Here is a 15,885-nt window from a genome sequence, read left to right on the forward strand (position 1 = left end):
AATGAGCACAGCATGCTGCCCGAGTGAGGTATTGTTATTATTGCGGTCCGCGAGACTGGATGCTCAATCTGCACCACAGACCGAGCTCCCTACTGGGAACCGTGGCCCCTGTTCCACCGAGGGTCGTCTTGACTGTATGGAAGGCAGTGCTTCCGGGCAGGGGTCTGCAGGGCGTTGAGGCGGAGCGCGGGATAACCTGGTGCGGGCTTGGTGAGAAGCCCTGCAAGCTGCCGCTGGGAGCGCTGGGAAACGAATCGAGGCTCATAAAATCACGCGGGGTGTCTTCCTTCTCCTGGAGAGCTGCGGAGAAAAGGAAGAGGGGAAAACAACTGTGTGATGCCGGCCGGGCCCGGGGTGGAGAGGCGAGGCCCTCAGGTGTGCTGACGAGGAAGCCTGATAAGTCAACACCCTTCGCGCGGAGACTGCATCAACGCGGTCTTCCTGCCTCAGGTGGCGGGCATCTTACCAATGTGCAGGACCAAGAAAAGCCCAGCTGCTCTCGGGGCTGGGGATTTAGCTCAGTGGTAGAGCACTTGCCTAGCAAGCACAAGGCCCTGGGTTCGGTCCTCAGCCCCCCCCCCCCCAAAAAAAGAAAGCCCAGCTGCTCTCAAGAGAACCCGAACTACAAATTTAAACCCACTTCTTCCTCGCTTCCCGTCCGGTCTTACGGCTTTCAATGGGGGCGGGGGGGGGTTTCCAGTGGCTAACGGGACTCTAAAGATAATGAAGGTTTTAATTTTCATATCCTTGGGTTTCTCAAAGTGGGTTTCCCAGAGTGAATGCCTGAAATGAAGGTTCCCCACCTTTTCACAATTATTTCGGTTTTATGTGTGTGCCGGTGTAAGTCTCTGCATGACATGAGTGCAGGTGCCTGCTGAGGCTTTAAAGAGGACTTATTTATCCTGCGGGTTCACTTCCCAGCACATCCCTAGTGTGACTCACAACCAGCCATCTGTAACCCTAGTTGTAGGAAATTCAAGTCTTGTGCGTGGTTGAACCTACACGCGTGCAGACAAATCATCTGTACACATAAAGTAAAAGAAGTGTGTTTTAAAAGGTAATCGTGGGGAAAGGAGACAAATTTGAAATGTGAGTAAAATATCCAATTAAAAAATGTAAAAGGAAATGTTAATCGCTATAAAAACTGACAGCAAGCTGAGGGAACATGTCAGAGCTGGGGGGTGGGGGTGGAAGGAAGCTAGGAGTTGGAAGATAGAAGTTCTGTGAAATGCTGTCCTCTGGACAAGGCTGGCCTGTGGCACTGGCCAACTCCCAGAAGCCAAGGTTATCTGTGACACAGATAAGAGCTATCAAGATGCCTTCAGAAACGAGGTAGGGGGCTCATGAGGATCCCCACCCATCTCTAAAAAGCTATTGGCAAATCGTTGTTGTTGGGGGGAGTCATTTTCTGCCACTGGTAAATCCAGGGAGCTCCACTCCTGTGAATAACCCTAATTAAAGTGAGTTACAAAACAAAAAGACAGGGAAGTAGAATCAATTTGGGGGGCAAGGAGGAGGGAGTTTCCCTGGAAGTGAAAGGGGGATATGAAAGAGAAATGAAAGTGAAAATGACCAGAACTCAATATATAATGAAGAAAAATAGACGTGTGTTTCACACTCTTCCATCCATTCTGTTCTTGCAATAATCGCTCAACGTACCTTTATGTATCCAGATGTTTGCCTGCGTGTGTGTATGCACCACTTGTATGTCTGATGCCCAGGAAGATAAAAAGAGGGTGACTGACCCCGGGGTCTGGAGTTGGTGTGAGCTGTTGTGCGAGACTGTAGCTAACGGTTATGAGGAGTATCCCGACCTGGGGATAGGGAGGCCCTGACCTGGAGCAGGGCTGGGAGTGTCAGGAAGGGGCATGCTAGTTGTGGGGGCTTTGAAACTTAGAACAGATGCTGGTGGATGGGGACTGAAAGCTCTGTCTGATAGGCTGAGAGGCACCCCAGGCCCATGTCAGTACAGACAGAGCCATGTGTCCCTTTTTCCAGAGGCAAGGGAAACAAATCCTTTCTGCAGGCAGGAACCTGTTGGACAAGTTCCTGGAGGAAGTCTGGCCCTTATCTAACTGTCAGGGACCCTTCTAGAGTTTGGGGTGGCCCAAGGCTCATTTCTGGACATACGCACGTCCTGAGACCTAACGTGTCCCAGCTGCATCGCTCCTGGATAGAAACTGGAAGAAACCTAAGCCAGAACACCACAGAGACACTCGCACAGCCACGTTTATTGCTGTAGTGCTCGAAGTAGTCCAAAGGAACGGAAGCAGCCAACGGGCCCGTAAAACAGAATGTGGTACGGACGGACACACTATGGAGTCTTACAGCTAGGAAGAAAACCAAAACCACCACAATATTTGCAAGAACACAAGAGGAAATGAAACTCACTCTGAAGCGAAATAAAATAAAATTAATTTTTCCCTTCGAATAGCTTATTTAATTATTCCTTGCTATTCTCTCATATGTGGGTTCTGGAGTTATATTTATATGCCTTTTGTCTATAAAGGTAGGGGTGTGTGTGTGTGTGTGTGTGTTGCAGACCTGAGGGTGGTTCCACGCACCCGCTCACTTCAGGTCACTTACAGCCTCCTGTAATTCTACCCCCTAGGACTCTAACACCCCTCTAGCTTCTGTGGGCCCCTGAACTCACGTGCACGTACCCACAAACGGGCAGATAAAGATAATCTTAGAGTGACGGCCTTAACTATCTCCTCCACCCCAAACTCTCTAACATCTCCTTTCTCACCTCAGTAGGCAGGACAGGTTGTCTGTAAGATGGTGTTCACAGTTCCAGAGCTGACTCCTCCTCAGGGGTCCTGAGGAGCCAGTCCCGAAACTTGGTCCAAGGCAGGGGCCACAGCAGTTTGTAAGCAGCCTCCAGCATCAGCAGGGTCAGGAAGAGGACCAAGAAAGTGAGGAAGATCTTGTCCAAGGCACGACGCAGGGGACCCCGAGGAGGAGTGGGACCATGGGCGAATGCTAGGAATATGTCCCCCTCCTCCACACCGCCCTCTTCCTCCGCCATTTTCACAGCCAGACAGCTGGCTGGCTCCTTGAGGGGACGGAAGGCCTGGCTCAGCACTTCGGGGGATTAAAGGGCGTGGTTGTGATGATCCTGCAGCTGCTGGGTTTGACCCTAATTCAAGAACCCAAGAGTAGGGGGCTGGAGAGATGGCTCAGCGGTTAAGAGCACTGGCTGCTCTTCCAGAGGTCCTGAGTTCAATTCCCAGTAACCACACGGTGGCTCACAACCCACCTGTAATGAGATCTGATACCCTCGTCTGGTGTGTCTGAAGACAGCTACAGTGTGAGAGTGTGTGTGTGTGTGTGTGTGTGTGTGTGTGTGTGTGTGTGTATGTATATATATATTTATAGAGACCTTAATTGGGATGGACAGGTAATGGACAGGCATTTCTGACCTCAAGAGTCTGTTTGGGGCTTCTCTGAGGGAGAAGTGAGCAGCTATAACAACAGGTCAGGGTGGGGTTGTGTCCTCTAACCCCAGATCAAGAAGGGGGTTAGGATCACTTAGCCCAAGCAGGCTACTTCCCTCCTGTCAGGTTTCTGTGGGTGACTACATAAAACCTGACCAGGCACAAGCCCGAAATCCCCAACCTTCAGGATGCTGAGGCAGGAGGATCAGGATCAATGAGTGTTATGTTCCTTGTATAAAAAGATAAGGGAGGGAAGGAATAAGCTTGGTGGGGGCACCGAATGGTGTGGGGGTTAGGAGATGCCTCTGCAGGCCGGGCATTGTGGTTTGCCCGGGAGTTGTCTGTATTTTGATGCTAATTCCACTGCCCCGGGACGCTGCCTAGTCAGTACTCAGGACTCAGGTGACTTCACCAGAACCTTCTCCCCATAGAGTTTGTAAAATACAGGTGAGGGGCAGGTACAGGATAGGAGGCCTGTCATTGGATGAGAAGGAAGGATGGGCGGGAGAGAAGTTTGAAGGAAGAGACTGGACGGACAGGTAGAGAAGCCTGGCAGGACAATATGGTGGGTGACATTAAGATTCTGCTCTGTGTATTTACAGGTTGTTATTAATGTTTTGTTTTTTTTTTTTTTTTTTTTTTTTTTGGTAACTACAATGGATGTTCTATTTGGAAGACTTAACACCACAGAGAACGAAAAATGTATAATGCATATTCAGTCATCATTCTGCTTGCCGCTTTTGTCATTATAAGATACTCTCCTTCGTAGGACGGCAGCTCTACATTTGTGACCAGAAGTCCAACTCTTACGCTAATTAAAGAAATGGAGTTTTGTTTAAACTACTTTAAACACCTGTAATAAAGTACAGAATTTGCCAAGAATAGAGGTACTCTGGTTAGCAATCAAAAGGGTTTAAATATGAATGCAATTCCTAAGAATGGCAACAACAAAAATAGATCCATTTTCTTTTCTAAGTAAAAATAGGCCAGTCGCTAGAAGGTATCACAATGTGAAGACATTATTTTGAAGCCCTAGTCAAAGAAGCAAGCCTGTGGAACTGGCCACTGGGTTTCTACTTCGTGCCTGGAGAACCTTAGGAAAAGCAGTCCTGGCGTAACAGGATGACGTTTGTAGAGCGTAATACTGGAGTGAGAGAACCGAGGTCGATGGCTGCAATCACGTTCCTATGTATTTCCTGTTACATCGTGATTATTCATACAGTCCGTTGGTCCAATAGCATAAAAAGAGAGAACAGCATCTCGAAATTCATCTCATTCCATGTTCAGAGACAAGAGGCGTAACCATTCTCCCCGTTATTTTCTGGAGGCAAGTCCTGTGTGCAGTCTGATGGCAATCACGTGCTGGTAGTTTCCAAAGCTACTGTATGAAGAGGATGCTGAAGGCCATCACTATACAGCATATGGCGACATAAGGACTCTTACGTTCGCCAATTCGGGCACACTTCCAAAATATTCCAAATAGTCCAGTTTTATTTCTGTCCAGGACGCTGGGTGCCAGGGATCGGACATAAGCACACGTACATATAAGCAGCAAGTTTACAGTCAATAGACTCTGAAAATTGAAAATGGCATAGTGAGGCCGGTGCTGGTGCTGGTTATTAATGTTCTTAAGGGACGGCTGTGTACTGGGCTTTGTATGTTTAGGTGGGCAATTATATCTTATCGATTTGGGTCAAAGGTTATTGTGTTGTGTGTTCAAGTGGAGTGGAGTGTGGGGCGGCTGGTCTGGGCCACCACGGAGTTGAGATGTGTGTTCCTGACATGGAACTAGATAGGTAGAAAGACTGCTGATGGCTCAGAGAGAGGCCTTCGGCAGTGTGATAGTGGATGGAGCAGACCGGGTGAGAGGCTTTGCTGACTGAGACAAGATATCTATCAGGGGTTGGGGATTTGGCTCAGAGGTAGAGCGCTTGCCTAGGAAGCGCAAGGTCCTGGGTTCAATCCCCAGCCCTGAAAAAAAAGAAAAAAAAAAGATATCTATCAGATATCATGGGGGCACTGCAGTGATGGATCTAGTGGGAGATAAAGGACTTTTATTTTTTATATTTTTACAACAACAGGACATGGGGAGGGGAGTTGAGGGAGTAGAGACAGAAAAAGGCATAGAGAGAGAGTAGAGGAGTAGAGGCCGGCCATGAGCAGGGGTTGGGGGGGAGAGGAATGGAGAGAGAGAAAGAGAGTAAGGAGCAAGAGGACAGAGCAAGAGAGGGAGAGAGAGGAGGAAGCCAGCAGCCCCTTGTATAGTGAGTCAAGCACAACTGGCTGTTGCCAGGTAACTGTGGGGCAAGACCTAGACGAAATGCCAACACTGAGAGTCTGAGACTACCTACAGAGGGGAGACTTTGTCTCAAAACAAACAAACTCCCTAACTTCTGGTTCTGTGGTGTCAGGGGACGGGGGCAATTTTAAGTGGAGTGCATATGTTGACAATGTTCACAAGAAGAGCTGCGATTGGTCAGATGGTGAGTGTTATCTTTTGGGCCACCAAAGGATGAGGGGAATTCTAAACAGACACTGGTCTCTGGCATCAGGAGGGTGGCCACCAGAGACACCCAAGGCTTCAAGCATTAAAGGGCTCATTGTTTTAGTCTTGTGCCCAATTCTGAGGAAGGCAAGATAGAAGGGAGAGTCATGGGGACATGGGAAAGGAAATATGTCCTGTGCCCAGGTTGCTAGTCAGAGCCTCTCAGCTAAGCAAGATTTCCAGCACCATTAACAACTGGCAAGGCCTTTCTTTCTCCCTTAGTTTCCGGGATAGCTCCTGAAACTTCTGTAGGCTACTAGTGGCTCTGCCTTAGTTTACTATATTATAACCCAATCCAAGGTGCCCAAAGGCACCCTGTAAACTCACCTGTTAAATTGAAGGCAAGGTGTCCCAGCATGGTAGGGCGTAGCTGGTCTTTGGTATTTTGTGGGTTCTCTCTTCCACCCTTTCACTAGATGGGAGAGAAACAAGGATAGAGATGAGAAAAGAATTAGGAAAATCCTTGAGTCTAATATCTTCCCTTTCCTTTCTTCTTTCACCCACAGCTGCTAACAGAACAAAAACAACCTTCCCAAATGACAAATGACCAACTACCACCCCCACCCCCACCCCACCCGACCCCCACCGGATCTAGCATTGATCGATATACCCTATGAAAGACTCCAGAATCCCAAATGTCACACAGTAGCAGAAACTGTCTGCAGCTGGCAAAACCACGCCTCTGCTAGAGCACTAGGCAAATCACAGTCAACTGCTGGGGGATGGTCTGAAGCAACCCCCACATTGCATACCTGGGATTAAAACAGAAACACATTCCTTTCTCGTTTTTTAAGTTTATTTTTTTTTTTTTTTGGTTCTTTTTTTCGGAGCTGGGGACCGAACCCAGGGCCTTGCGCTTCCTAGGCAAGAGCTCTACCACTGAGCTAAATCCCCAACCCCTTAAGTTTATTTTTCTTTTATGTATATGGGTGTTTTGCCTACATGTCTGTCTGTATGAGACCATCTGAACCCCTGGAACTGGAGTTACAGGCAGTTAGTTATAAGTTATCTTATGGGGGTAGCTGGGCATTGAACCCATGTCCTCTGGAAGAGAAGCCAGTGGTCTTATCTGCTGAGCCATCTCTCCAGTGCCAAAATCACACTTATAATATTTCTTGGGTTTTGCTTTGTTTTGTATTGTTGTTGTTTTGTTCTTGCTTTTTAAAGATTTATTTATTTTTATTATATAAGTACACTGTAGCTGTCTTCAGACACACCAGAAGAGGGCATCAGATCCCATTACAGATGGCTGTGAGCCACCATGTGGTTTCTGGGATTTGAAATCAGGGCCTCTGGAAGAGCAGCCAGTGTTCTTAACCGCTGAGCCTTCTCTCCAGCCCATTTTTGTTTTTTCAGAAACCAAAACACCAACATTCTCACTACAGTAGTGCCCACCATGACGCTCAGAACACTACAGAGACAGAGACAGGCAGAGTCAGAAGCGGGCAGAAACAGAGGCAGGCGATTCTGTGAATTGAAGGTCAGCCTGGACTACATACAGAGTTCCAGGCCAAGAGTGGAGAAACCAAGAGGAGTTAACATGAGTCACAGTGCAACAGTGTTGCTCAGTGATAAACAGGAACAGGATGAGAGGGAGGAGGGTCTGTTTGTCAGAGCATTGGGTGAGAAATGAAAACCTAAGTCCACAGTAGAAATGAAAATTAAGCCTTATTTTTTTTTTTTCTGGAACTGGGGACTGAACCCAGGGCCTTGCGCTTGCTAGGCAAGCGCTCTACTGCTGAGCTAAATCCCCAACCCCTTAAATATTTTATGTGAGTACACTGTCGCTGCCTTCAGACACACCAGAAGAGGAATCAGGTCCCATTACAGATGGTTGTGAGCCACCATGTGGTTGCTGGGAATTGAACTCAGGACCTCTAGAAGAGCAGTCAGCGCTCTTAACCTCTGAGCCATCTCTCCAGCCCCAAGCCTAATTTTAAGGTCTGACTTCTGAGTCTTTCTTATCTCGTTCCTCGTTTTCTCTCCTCTATTTTAATTTTTTAGAGGTAAAAATTTTTTTCTATCCCAGGGTGGCCTTGAACTTACCTCGTAGCCCAGGCTTTTGGGATATCTCTCTGACTTTCACAGGCTGCAGAGAAATAGCCCTTGGGAGGCAAGAAGGGAGTTTGGTTCAACACAACTCCTGTAGCTGATGTTGGTTCAGACTTCTGGAGTGATTTATTTTGGACAAATTTAAGGACAACATAATTTGCTGAAAACTGCTCTGGTGATAATTAACTCAATCCCAGCTTGACAACAAAGCATCCCTAAATCTCCCTCCGGAACAAAGACAGTACTGAAACTCTTTGGAAAAAGTCCATTAAGTTAGGTTCTGTGGATTTACTGAGAAAAACAAACTTATAAGTGTTGGGATAGAAATGTCGGCTCGCGTCTGGACAAACCACAACGGGCCAACATGGTTCCACGTGGAAAGGTTTAATGAGAGAAGAAGAGTAGAAGAGAGGGGTAGAGGCCGGCCATGAGCACGTGGAGGGAAGGGGGAGGGGAATGGGGAGAGAAGGGACAGAGGGAAAGAGGGCAGGAGCAAGAGCAAAGAGTTGAGGAGAGAGCAAATAGCCCCTTTTATGGTGGGTCAGGAATACCTGGCTGTTGCCAGGTGACTGTGGGGCGGAGCATACCTGCCTATTGCCAGGTAACTGTGGGGGTGGAGCTTAGACAGAATACCAACAGTAAGGGTCTGGGGGAGGATCTAAGTGCCAGAAAAGTCTAGTCACACAGTGCAAAGGTCACCAAGCTAAAAAACAGGTCCACTCCAACCTGCTGGGCAGATAACAGATATTGCATTCTTTCCCTTGGAGGAACTACCCTGTGTGCTAACACACCAGGTCCCCCAATCCCACCCCTGTGCTTATCTGTGAGCACACAGACTTCTGTGCCTTTAATGCAAAGCAGTTCTGACCTCTGCCTCCCGAGCATGCCATTCTCCCTAGGCTTTAACTCTGGGGACAAGATCTACGAAGACCTTTAAAAACAAATACTTTTCAGAAGAGGTAATCCAATACTTCATCCCTTAGGCATGCAGTGGATTTTGGGGTGGTTTTTCAGGGAGCCCTGGGTTTAATCTTTCCCATTTCGGAAAAAAACCAGCTGTGGTGAATGCCTGCAATCCCCCAACACTGGGGAACTGGAGGCAGGAGAATCAGAAGTTCAAGATCATCCTCCACTACATAGCAAACTCAGGCCCAGCCTTCTGACCCAGATACTTTGTCTCAAATAAACAAAGAAGCAGGTCGTAGGATCAGGCGCCTTTCGCCTTTGGCAGAGGCAGGCAGATCTCTGAGTTCCAGGCCTGCCAGGGTTACCCAAGAGAAACCCAGTCTCAAAAGAAAGAAAAGAGAAACCAGTAGGCAACACAAAAGCGGCTTGCTGCTTCACTTCATGGCTTCTTATTTTTACAGGGTCTGAGAAAGGATCTCAGTACACGTAGCCCCGGTCTCAGTACTCATTATGTAGTCCAGGCTGGCCTGCCTGAGATGTGCCTGCCTCGGCCTCCTGAAACAATGTCCCTGTCAGGTCTACTTCATATGCTCCTCCAGAAGAGGGCAGGTCCACTCAACCTGGCCTGTAGAAGGGTTTCTGGCAGTTAGACAAAAGCCAGCACTCCTTGGGAACTTGTGTAACCTGCTCCCCTCTGCCAAAAGAAGGCATGTCTCTGTCTTTGGCAGAGGGACAAATGGCTCTCCAACAACAACATCTGTGGTTGCTTATCAAAGCCTATGCCAGCCTCTAGACGCCATCTGTCCCCCCTGTTCACACCAGTACTGTTCTCCAAAGCCCCTACCCTGGCACCTGGGCCCCTCACCTTTCTTCTCATCTCTCTCTCTCTCTCTCTCTCTCTCTCTCTCTCTCTCTCTCTCCCCCCCTCCCCCTTTTCCCTCTCCCTCCTTAACTCCCTGTCTCTCCACATCTTTCTCTCCTCCCTTTCCCCTCCCCCTCCCTATCTTTTGTTCTCCCACTCCCCCTGTCTCCTCCCTCCCTCCCCCTCTCTCTCTCTCTCTCTCTCTCTCTCTCTCTCTCTCTCTCTCTCATATCTACATTAAAAACCTTCCCTAATAAAGTAGCAGTCATGTTAGCCTTTTCTTAACTGAGTTCCCTCTGGGGGTTGGGGATTTAGGCAAGCGCTAGGCCCTGGGTTTGGTCCCCAGCTCTGAAGAAAAAAGAAAGAAAGAAAGGAAGAAAGAAAGAAAGAAAGAAAGAAAGAGAAGAACACTGACTGCTCCTCCAGAGGTCCTGAGTTCAATTCCCAGCAACCACATGGTGGCTCACAACCAGTGTACTCACATACATAAAATAAAATAAATAAATCTTGAGAGAGAGAGAGAGAGAGAGTTCCTGTCAGTGAGTCAGGAAGTTGATGGCTACCCATCTCATGAAAAGGAACCTCTCTCCTTTGTGGTCGGGACATTTCCTGACAAGTCTTCAGTCTGGTTGGGGATAGTGCCAACTGAAGTTCTTGTCACCAGGGTGTCAGGTCCAAAGGAGACTCCCAGTTCCCCAAACTCCAAAAGAGCAGTCCAGAAATATCCAGAAATGAGCCCTACCTGGACTATAGGAGGAGTTCTCACAGGTAAAGCCCCAAGCCAGCATTCCTCAGGAACCTGGGAACCTGGTTCCCATCTTCTGAAAGGAGTCATTTCCCTTGCTTCTGGCAGAAGGGACATGTGACTACCCGTGGCGTCTGTTGGCATATCAAAATGCATGGCAGTCTCTCCAACCTGGGTGTCCATCAGAGAAGACTGCGTGGACACAGGTTTAAGCTAATAGAATGTCTTTGAATGTCTTTACGCGCCAGCCAGAGACTACTCTGTGTGTTTCGGTTCCAGGGGTGAGCTTTTGAGCACGAGTGCACGCGCGCACACACACACACACACACACACACACACACACACACACACACACACACACACACGGAAACTATAAGGTTGGTACCGGCAGAGAGATTCCCAGAACTATGGGGCTCCCCCAGTATCAGAGTCCATGCTAGCTAGAATCCTACCCCTTCTCACCTCGGCTCCCACCTAAGCTCCCTTCGGCTCAAAGGCTACTCCAGCCTCTCTCTCTCTCTCTCTCTCTCTCTCTCTCTCTCTCTCTCTCTCTCTCTCTCTCTCTCCCTCTCTCTGAGACAGGGTCTCTCTGTGCAGCCCTGATTGTCCTGGAACTCACTCTGTAGACCAGGCCGGCCCCAAACTCAGAGATCCACCTGCCTCTGCCTCCCAAGCACTGGGATTAAAAGCATGGCCACCACTACCTGACTTGTTTTCTCTACTCCCTGCTATTCTCCTGTCTCTCCCGTAGTCCCAGGGACATGATCAGTCTTCTTTTCTCTTTCACTCTGTGCTCTGGACTCGTCCAGATGCCTCTGGATTTTCCCCTCCCCTGTGCACAATTATTCCTTCCCATACTGTGGGTTATATCAGTTTATACATCTGGTGCCCAACACCTGGGGAGGGTACAAAAGGACCCCTTTCCCAGGGGCCTGGCTTCTCGGGACTGAACCAAGCTGCTGATTTGACTCTCTGTTAGCATGAACCATTTGTCTCTGCTGCTGGCTTCTGCCACCAGCCATATTTGAATCCGAGGTTTTGAAGCTGCCTCTTCCGCTGCTTCTGTCCTCACCGGCTCTCTCAGGTGCTCGGGAATCACCTTGGAGCTGTCTGCTCTGTCTCTGCTGACTCCCTGAACCTACCTATGATGACAGGTACAGAAGTCAAAAGGCAGGCCGTGCTGCCTCTGGTGGCTTCTCCAGCCTTACCTTCACATGAAAAGGGACACCTGTTCGAGTTAGGACATTTCTAACAAGTCTCTCAGTCTACCTGGGGACACTGGATTGAAACTCAGTCTTCTCTGTCTGGTCCTTGCTGGCACCTTCCCTAAAGTCTCTCCCATCTCCTCCTTCTCTGCCCCCTCCCCCATCCCTCTCACTTGCCTGCCAGGGAGGGAGGGAGCAAGCGAGCAGCGAGCAGAGCTCCATGGGCTCTTAACCTCTTTCCCTCCTCAGACTCAGCCAATCTAAAGCCTCCCTGTTTCACTGCTTGACCCCTGAACACTCAGTTTCCAAATTCTTGTACATTGTGACAACTTTGACCACGGCCATCTCTTCTCTCTAAACTCTCGCCACTCCTTACATTCTTCTGTCCTGAGTCTTTCCTGCTCTCCGCTCCCACCATTTTAGCCCTCACTAACTTCAGTCTTTAAAGATTCAGACAGCTTTTCATATGAATAACTTTTTTAAAAAAATTGTTTTATGCTGTTCTACTCTATAAAAAGGCTGGCTCTCTCTCGAGTCTGGTTATGGCCTCGCTTTCTCCAGAACCAAGCATGCTTGTTTGAAATTTTCCTCCAAAATCTCTGTCCCAAGTGAGTGAGGCAGGCGACCAGACTCTGAGACAGGGAGAAGGAAAGCGAAACAGAGGGGGCAGGGAAAAGACACTATGCTCTACAACAGCTAAAAAGTAAAGTATTCCCAACAGATTACAGCTACATACCTCATACTCCTTGGCTTTAATTCTCTCTCCAAATCACTCCTTGCTCTTAGGTCTCTAGGACTTTTGCTAAAGTGTAACTTTGTGTCAATTTTCGTAAGACCATTGTGTAAACTTTCTGTTTCTCAGGGCCAGTTAGTTGGGTGTGGTTAGAATCTAGAACAACAACAACAAAAGAAAAATAGCTTAAGGAACAGAAGGGCTGAGAATTAAAATCTGTAGATTTTAACTTGTACGCAGCCTGGATCCCACTTTTTTTTTTTTTTTTTTTTTTTTTTTGTGCTGAGGACCGAACCCAGGGCCTTGGGCTTGCTAGACAAGCGCTCTACCACTGAGCTAAATCCCCAACCCCATCCCACTCTTTAGGAGAATAGACTTTGTTTTTGTTTATCACCGGGTTGTCTCAACCAGCCAGCTTCTCTCAACCAGCCAGCTTCTCTCAACCAGCCAGCTTCTCACAACCAGCCAGCTTCTGAAGTAAGGACACTGGGATTTTTTTTTTTAATTTATTATATATACACATACACTGTCGCTGTCTTCAGACACACCAGAAGAGGGCGTCAGATCCCATTACAGATGGTTGTGAGTCACCTTGTCATAAGACCTTTAGAAGATCAGTCAGTGCTCTTAACCCCTGAGACACCTCTCCAGCCCCACACCAGGACTTCTTATCCGTGATGAAAGCTTGGCCTTAGCTCAGGCTTTTTCCCAGCTACTGGGTATGACTTAAATTAACCTAGTTATAGTAATCTACATTCCACCACGGGGCTTCTTACTCCCCTCAGCTCTTTAATAAACTACTTGGAAGGTGTTTGAGGGCATGTTTACAAGATGAAATGCAGGTATAAGAATAAAATATCAAAAAAAAAAGGGGGGGGGCTGGAGAGATGGCTCAGCGGTTAAGAGCACTGACTGCTCTTCCAGAGGTCCTGAGTTCAAATCCCAGCAACCACATGGTGGCTCACAACCATCTGTAATGGGATCTGATGCCCTCTTCTGGTGTGTCTGAAGACAGCTACAGTGTACTCATATACATTAAATAAATAATTTTTTTTAAAAAAAGAATAAAATATCAGGGGGCTGGAGAGATGACTCAGCGGTTAGGAGCACTGACTGCTCTTCCAGAGGTCCTGAATTCAGGGTCCCAGCAACCAAAGTGGCTTGTGACCCTCTATAAAGGGATCTGATGCCCTCTAGTGGTCTTCAGGTGTACATGCAGACAGAGCACTCCTACGTTTAAAAAAAAATACATACAAAATTATAAAAATACCATCAAGGGCTGGAGAGATGGCTCAGTGATTAAGAGCACTGACTGCTCTTCCAGAGGTCCTGAGTTCAATTCCCAGCAACCACATGGTGGCTCACAACCATCTGTAAAGAGATCCGATGCCCTCTTCTGGTGTGTCTGAAGACAGCTACAGTGTACTTAAATATAATAAATGAATAGATAAATCTTTTTTAAAAAAATACCATCAATATGGGGATCTGATGCCCTCTTCTTGTGTCTCTGAAGACAGCAGCAGTGTACTCATACATAAAATAAATCTTTTTTTAAAAAAAGGAACATGTTTGATGACTGAAGTTTATTGATTTCTGAGGTCCACTCAGGACTGCAGAAACTAACGTGAGGTTGTATGTCTAAGCCCTCTGTCTTTGCTAACTCACTTAAGCTTCAGCTATTGGGATGAACTGACTCATACTGGAAACTGATAATCTGTGATGATGTACTAGGAAAGGCTGGGGAAAGTAAGGTTCCCAGTTTCTCTGTATTTATGGTTTAAAGCTTTTTTTTTTTTAAATATTTATGTTATTTTATGTATGTGAGCACAATGTTGCTGACTTCAGACACACCAGAAGAGGGCATCAGATCCCATTACAGATGGTTGTGAGCCACCATGTGGTTGCTGGGATTTGAACTCAGGACCTCTGGAAGAGCAGTCAGAGCTCTAACCAAGCCATCTCTCCGGCCCCTGGTTTAAAGTTTTTTATTTTGATGCTACAGCATCTTTTTTTTTTATTTTGAAATTATTTTAATTTAGAAATAGAAAAGTCATAGTTAGGAGGAAAGAAACAAAAACCACAAAGCATCCAGGCAACTTTTACTTCATGAGCTTGTCACCCCCTCATTGGTTCACCAGTCCCACGATGAGCAAGGACTCAGCCACCCACAATAATGTTATTAATAGGGATGTGGATCAGTTTCACAAAGAAGCCGATGAGCCCTATGATAGCGAATCCAATCTCTGTGGCCATGGCGATCTTCTGGAATTCTTTTCTATCAGGTTTGGTGCATCTTTTAACCAGCCGAATCGAGTCCTTTACAAACTTCCGACTTGGCTCAAGCTACAGCATCTTTTATTGAATTCTTCCCTTCCAAATTTAAAGACTCAACAGGGTTAGAACTTTAAAACCCTAACTTCATAAGAGCTACTTATTTGTCGATAGTTAAATATAATTAAGACATCCAAGCTAGGGGTTGGGGATTTAGCTCAGTGGTAGAGCGCTTGCCTAGCAAGCGCAAGGCCCTGGGTTCAGTCCTCAGCTCCGGGGGAAAAAAAAAAAGAAAAAAAAAAGGGTTGGGGATTTAGCTCAGTGGTAGAGCGCTTGCCTAGCAAACACAAGGCCCTGGGTTCGATCCCCACCTCCGAAAAAAAAGAAAAAAAAAAAAGACATACAAGCTAATGGCCAGAGGCTTTATGGGGGATCAAATTCTCTGATGTAAAGCAGGTGTGTGGGAGCATACACCTTTAATACCAGGACTTGGGAGGCAGAGGCAGGAGGATCTCTGTGAGTTCCAGGCCAGCCTCATCGATAGAGTAAATTCCAGGAGACATACAGTGTCTCAAAACTTTAATGTGGGGGTGCTGGAAAGGTAGCTCAGTGGTTAAGAGCACTGAGGTCCTGAGTTCAACTTCCAGCACCCACATGGTGACTCACAACCATCTGTAATGGGGTCAGATGTCCTCTTCTGGTGTGTCTGAAGACAGTGTACTTTAAATAAATAAATCTCTCTTTTTTTTTTAAAGCAACTTTAACGTGCTCAGAACTGTGTTTGCTAGGAGGACAAGTTTTAGCATTCTCTATATATTGGTGTCTCAGGGTTTTGCTGCGAATAGACACGTGACCAAGGCAACTCTTATAGAGGACGACAGGCTTACAGGTTCGGAGGTTCAGTTCAGTATCATCAAGGCAGGAACATGGCAGCATCCAGGCAGGCATGGTACAGACAGGGCCGAGAGTTCTACATCTTCATCCAAAGACTGCTAGGAGAAGACTGGCTTCCAGGCAGCTAGGTGAGGGACTTAAAGCCCAAGCCCACAGGGCCACATCTCCAAATAGTGCCAAGCTTATGTAAACCATCACATTCCCCTCCCTGCCCCCCATAGGCTTGTTCAAACCC

General features: G+C 47.3%; 1 protein-coding gene, 1 long non-coding RNA gene and 1 pseudogene across 2 annotated transcripts; all 3 read right to left on the minus strand.

Moving 5' to 3' along the window:
- Positions 1–16: 16 nt before the first annotated feature.
- AA926063 (AA926063gene) lies at positions 17–12,530 on the minus strand. The gene is made up of 3 exons (NR_002156.1): positions 12,489–12,530; positions 6,310–6,394; positions 17–300 (listed from the first exon to the last, which is right to left on the minus strand). It is a non-coding gene; the product is annotated as an AA926063gene (long non-coding RNA).
- Smim40 (small integral membrane protein 40) lies at positions 2,212–12,596 on the minus strand. Its single transcript, NM_001399684.1, is given in 3 exon segments — positions 2,212–5,010; positions 6,310–6,394; positions 12,489–12,596. A coding segment is annotated over 1 exon segment (243 nt). The 5' UTR covers positions 3,029–5,010; positions 6,310–6,394; positions 12,489–12,596; the 3' UTR covers positions 2,212–2,785.
- Sec61-ps (Sec61 pseudogene) lies at positions 14,498–14,836 on the minus strand (annotated as a pseudogene).

This window comes from Rattus norvegicus, chromosome 20, assembly GCF_036323735.1.
Source record: "Rattus norvegicus strain BN/NHsdMcwi chromosome 20, GRCr8, whole genome shotgun sequence".
NCBI lineage: Eukaryota > Metazoa > Chordata > Mammalia > Rodentia > Muridae > Rattus > Rattus norvegicus.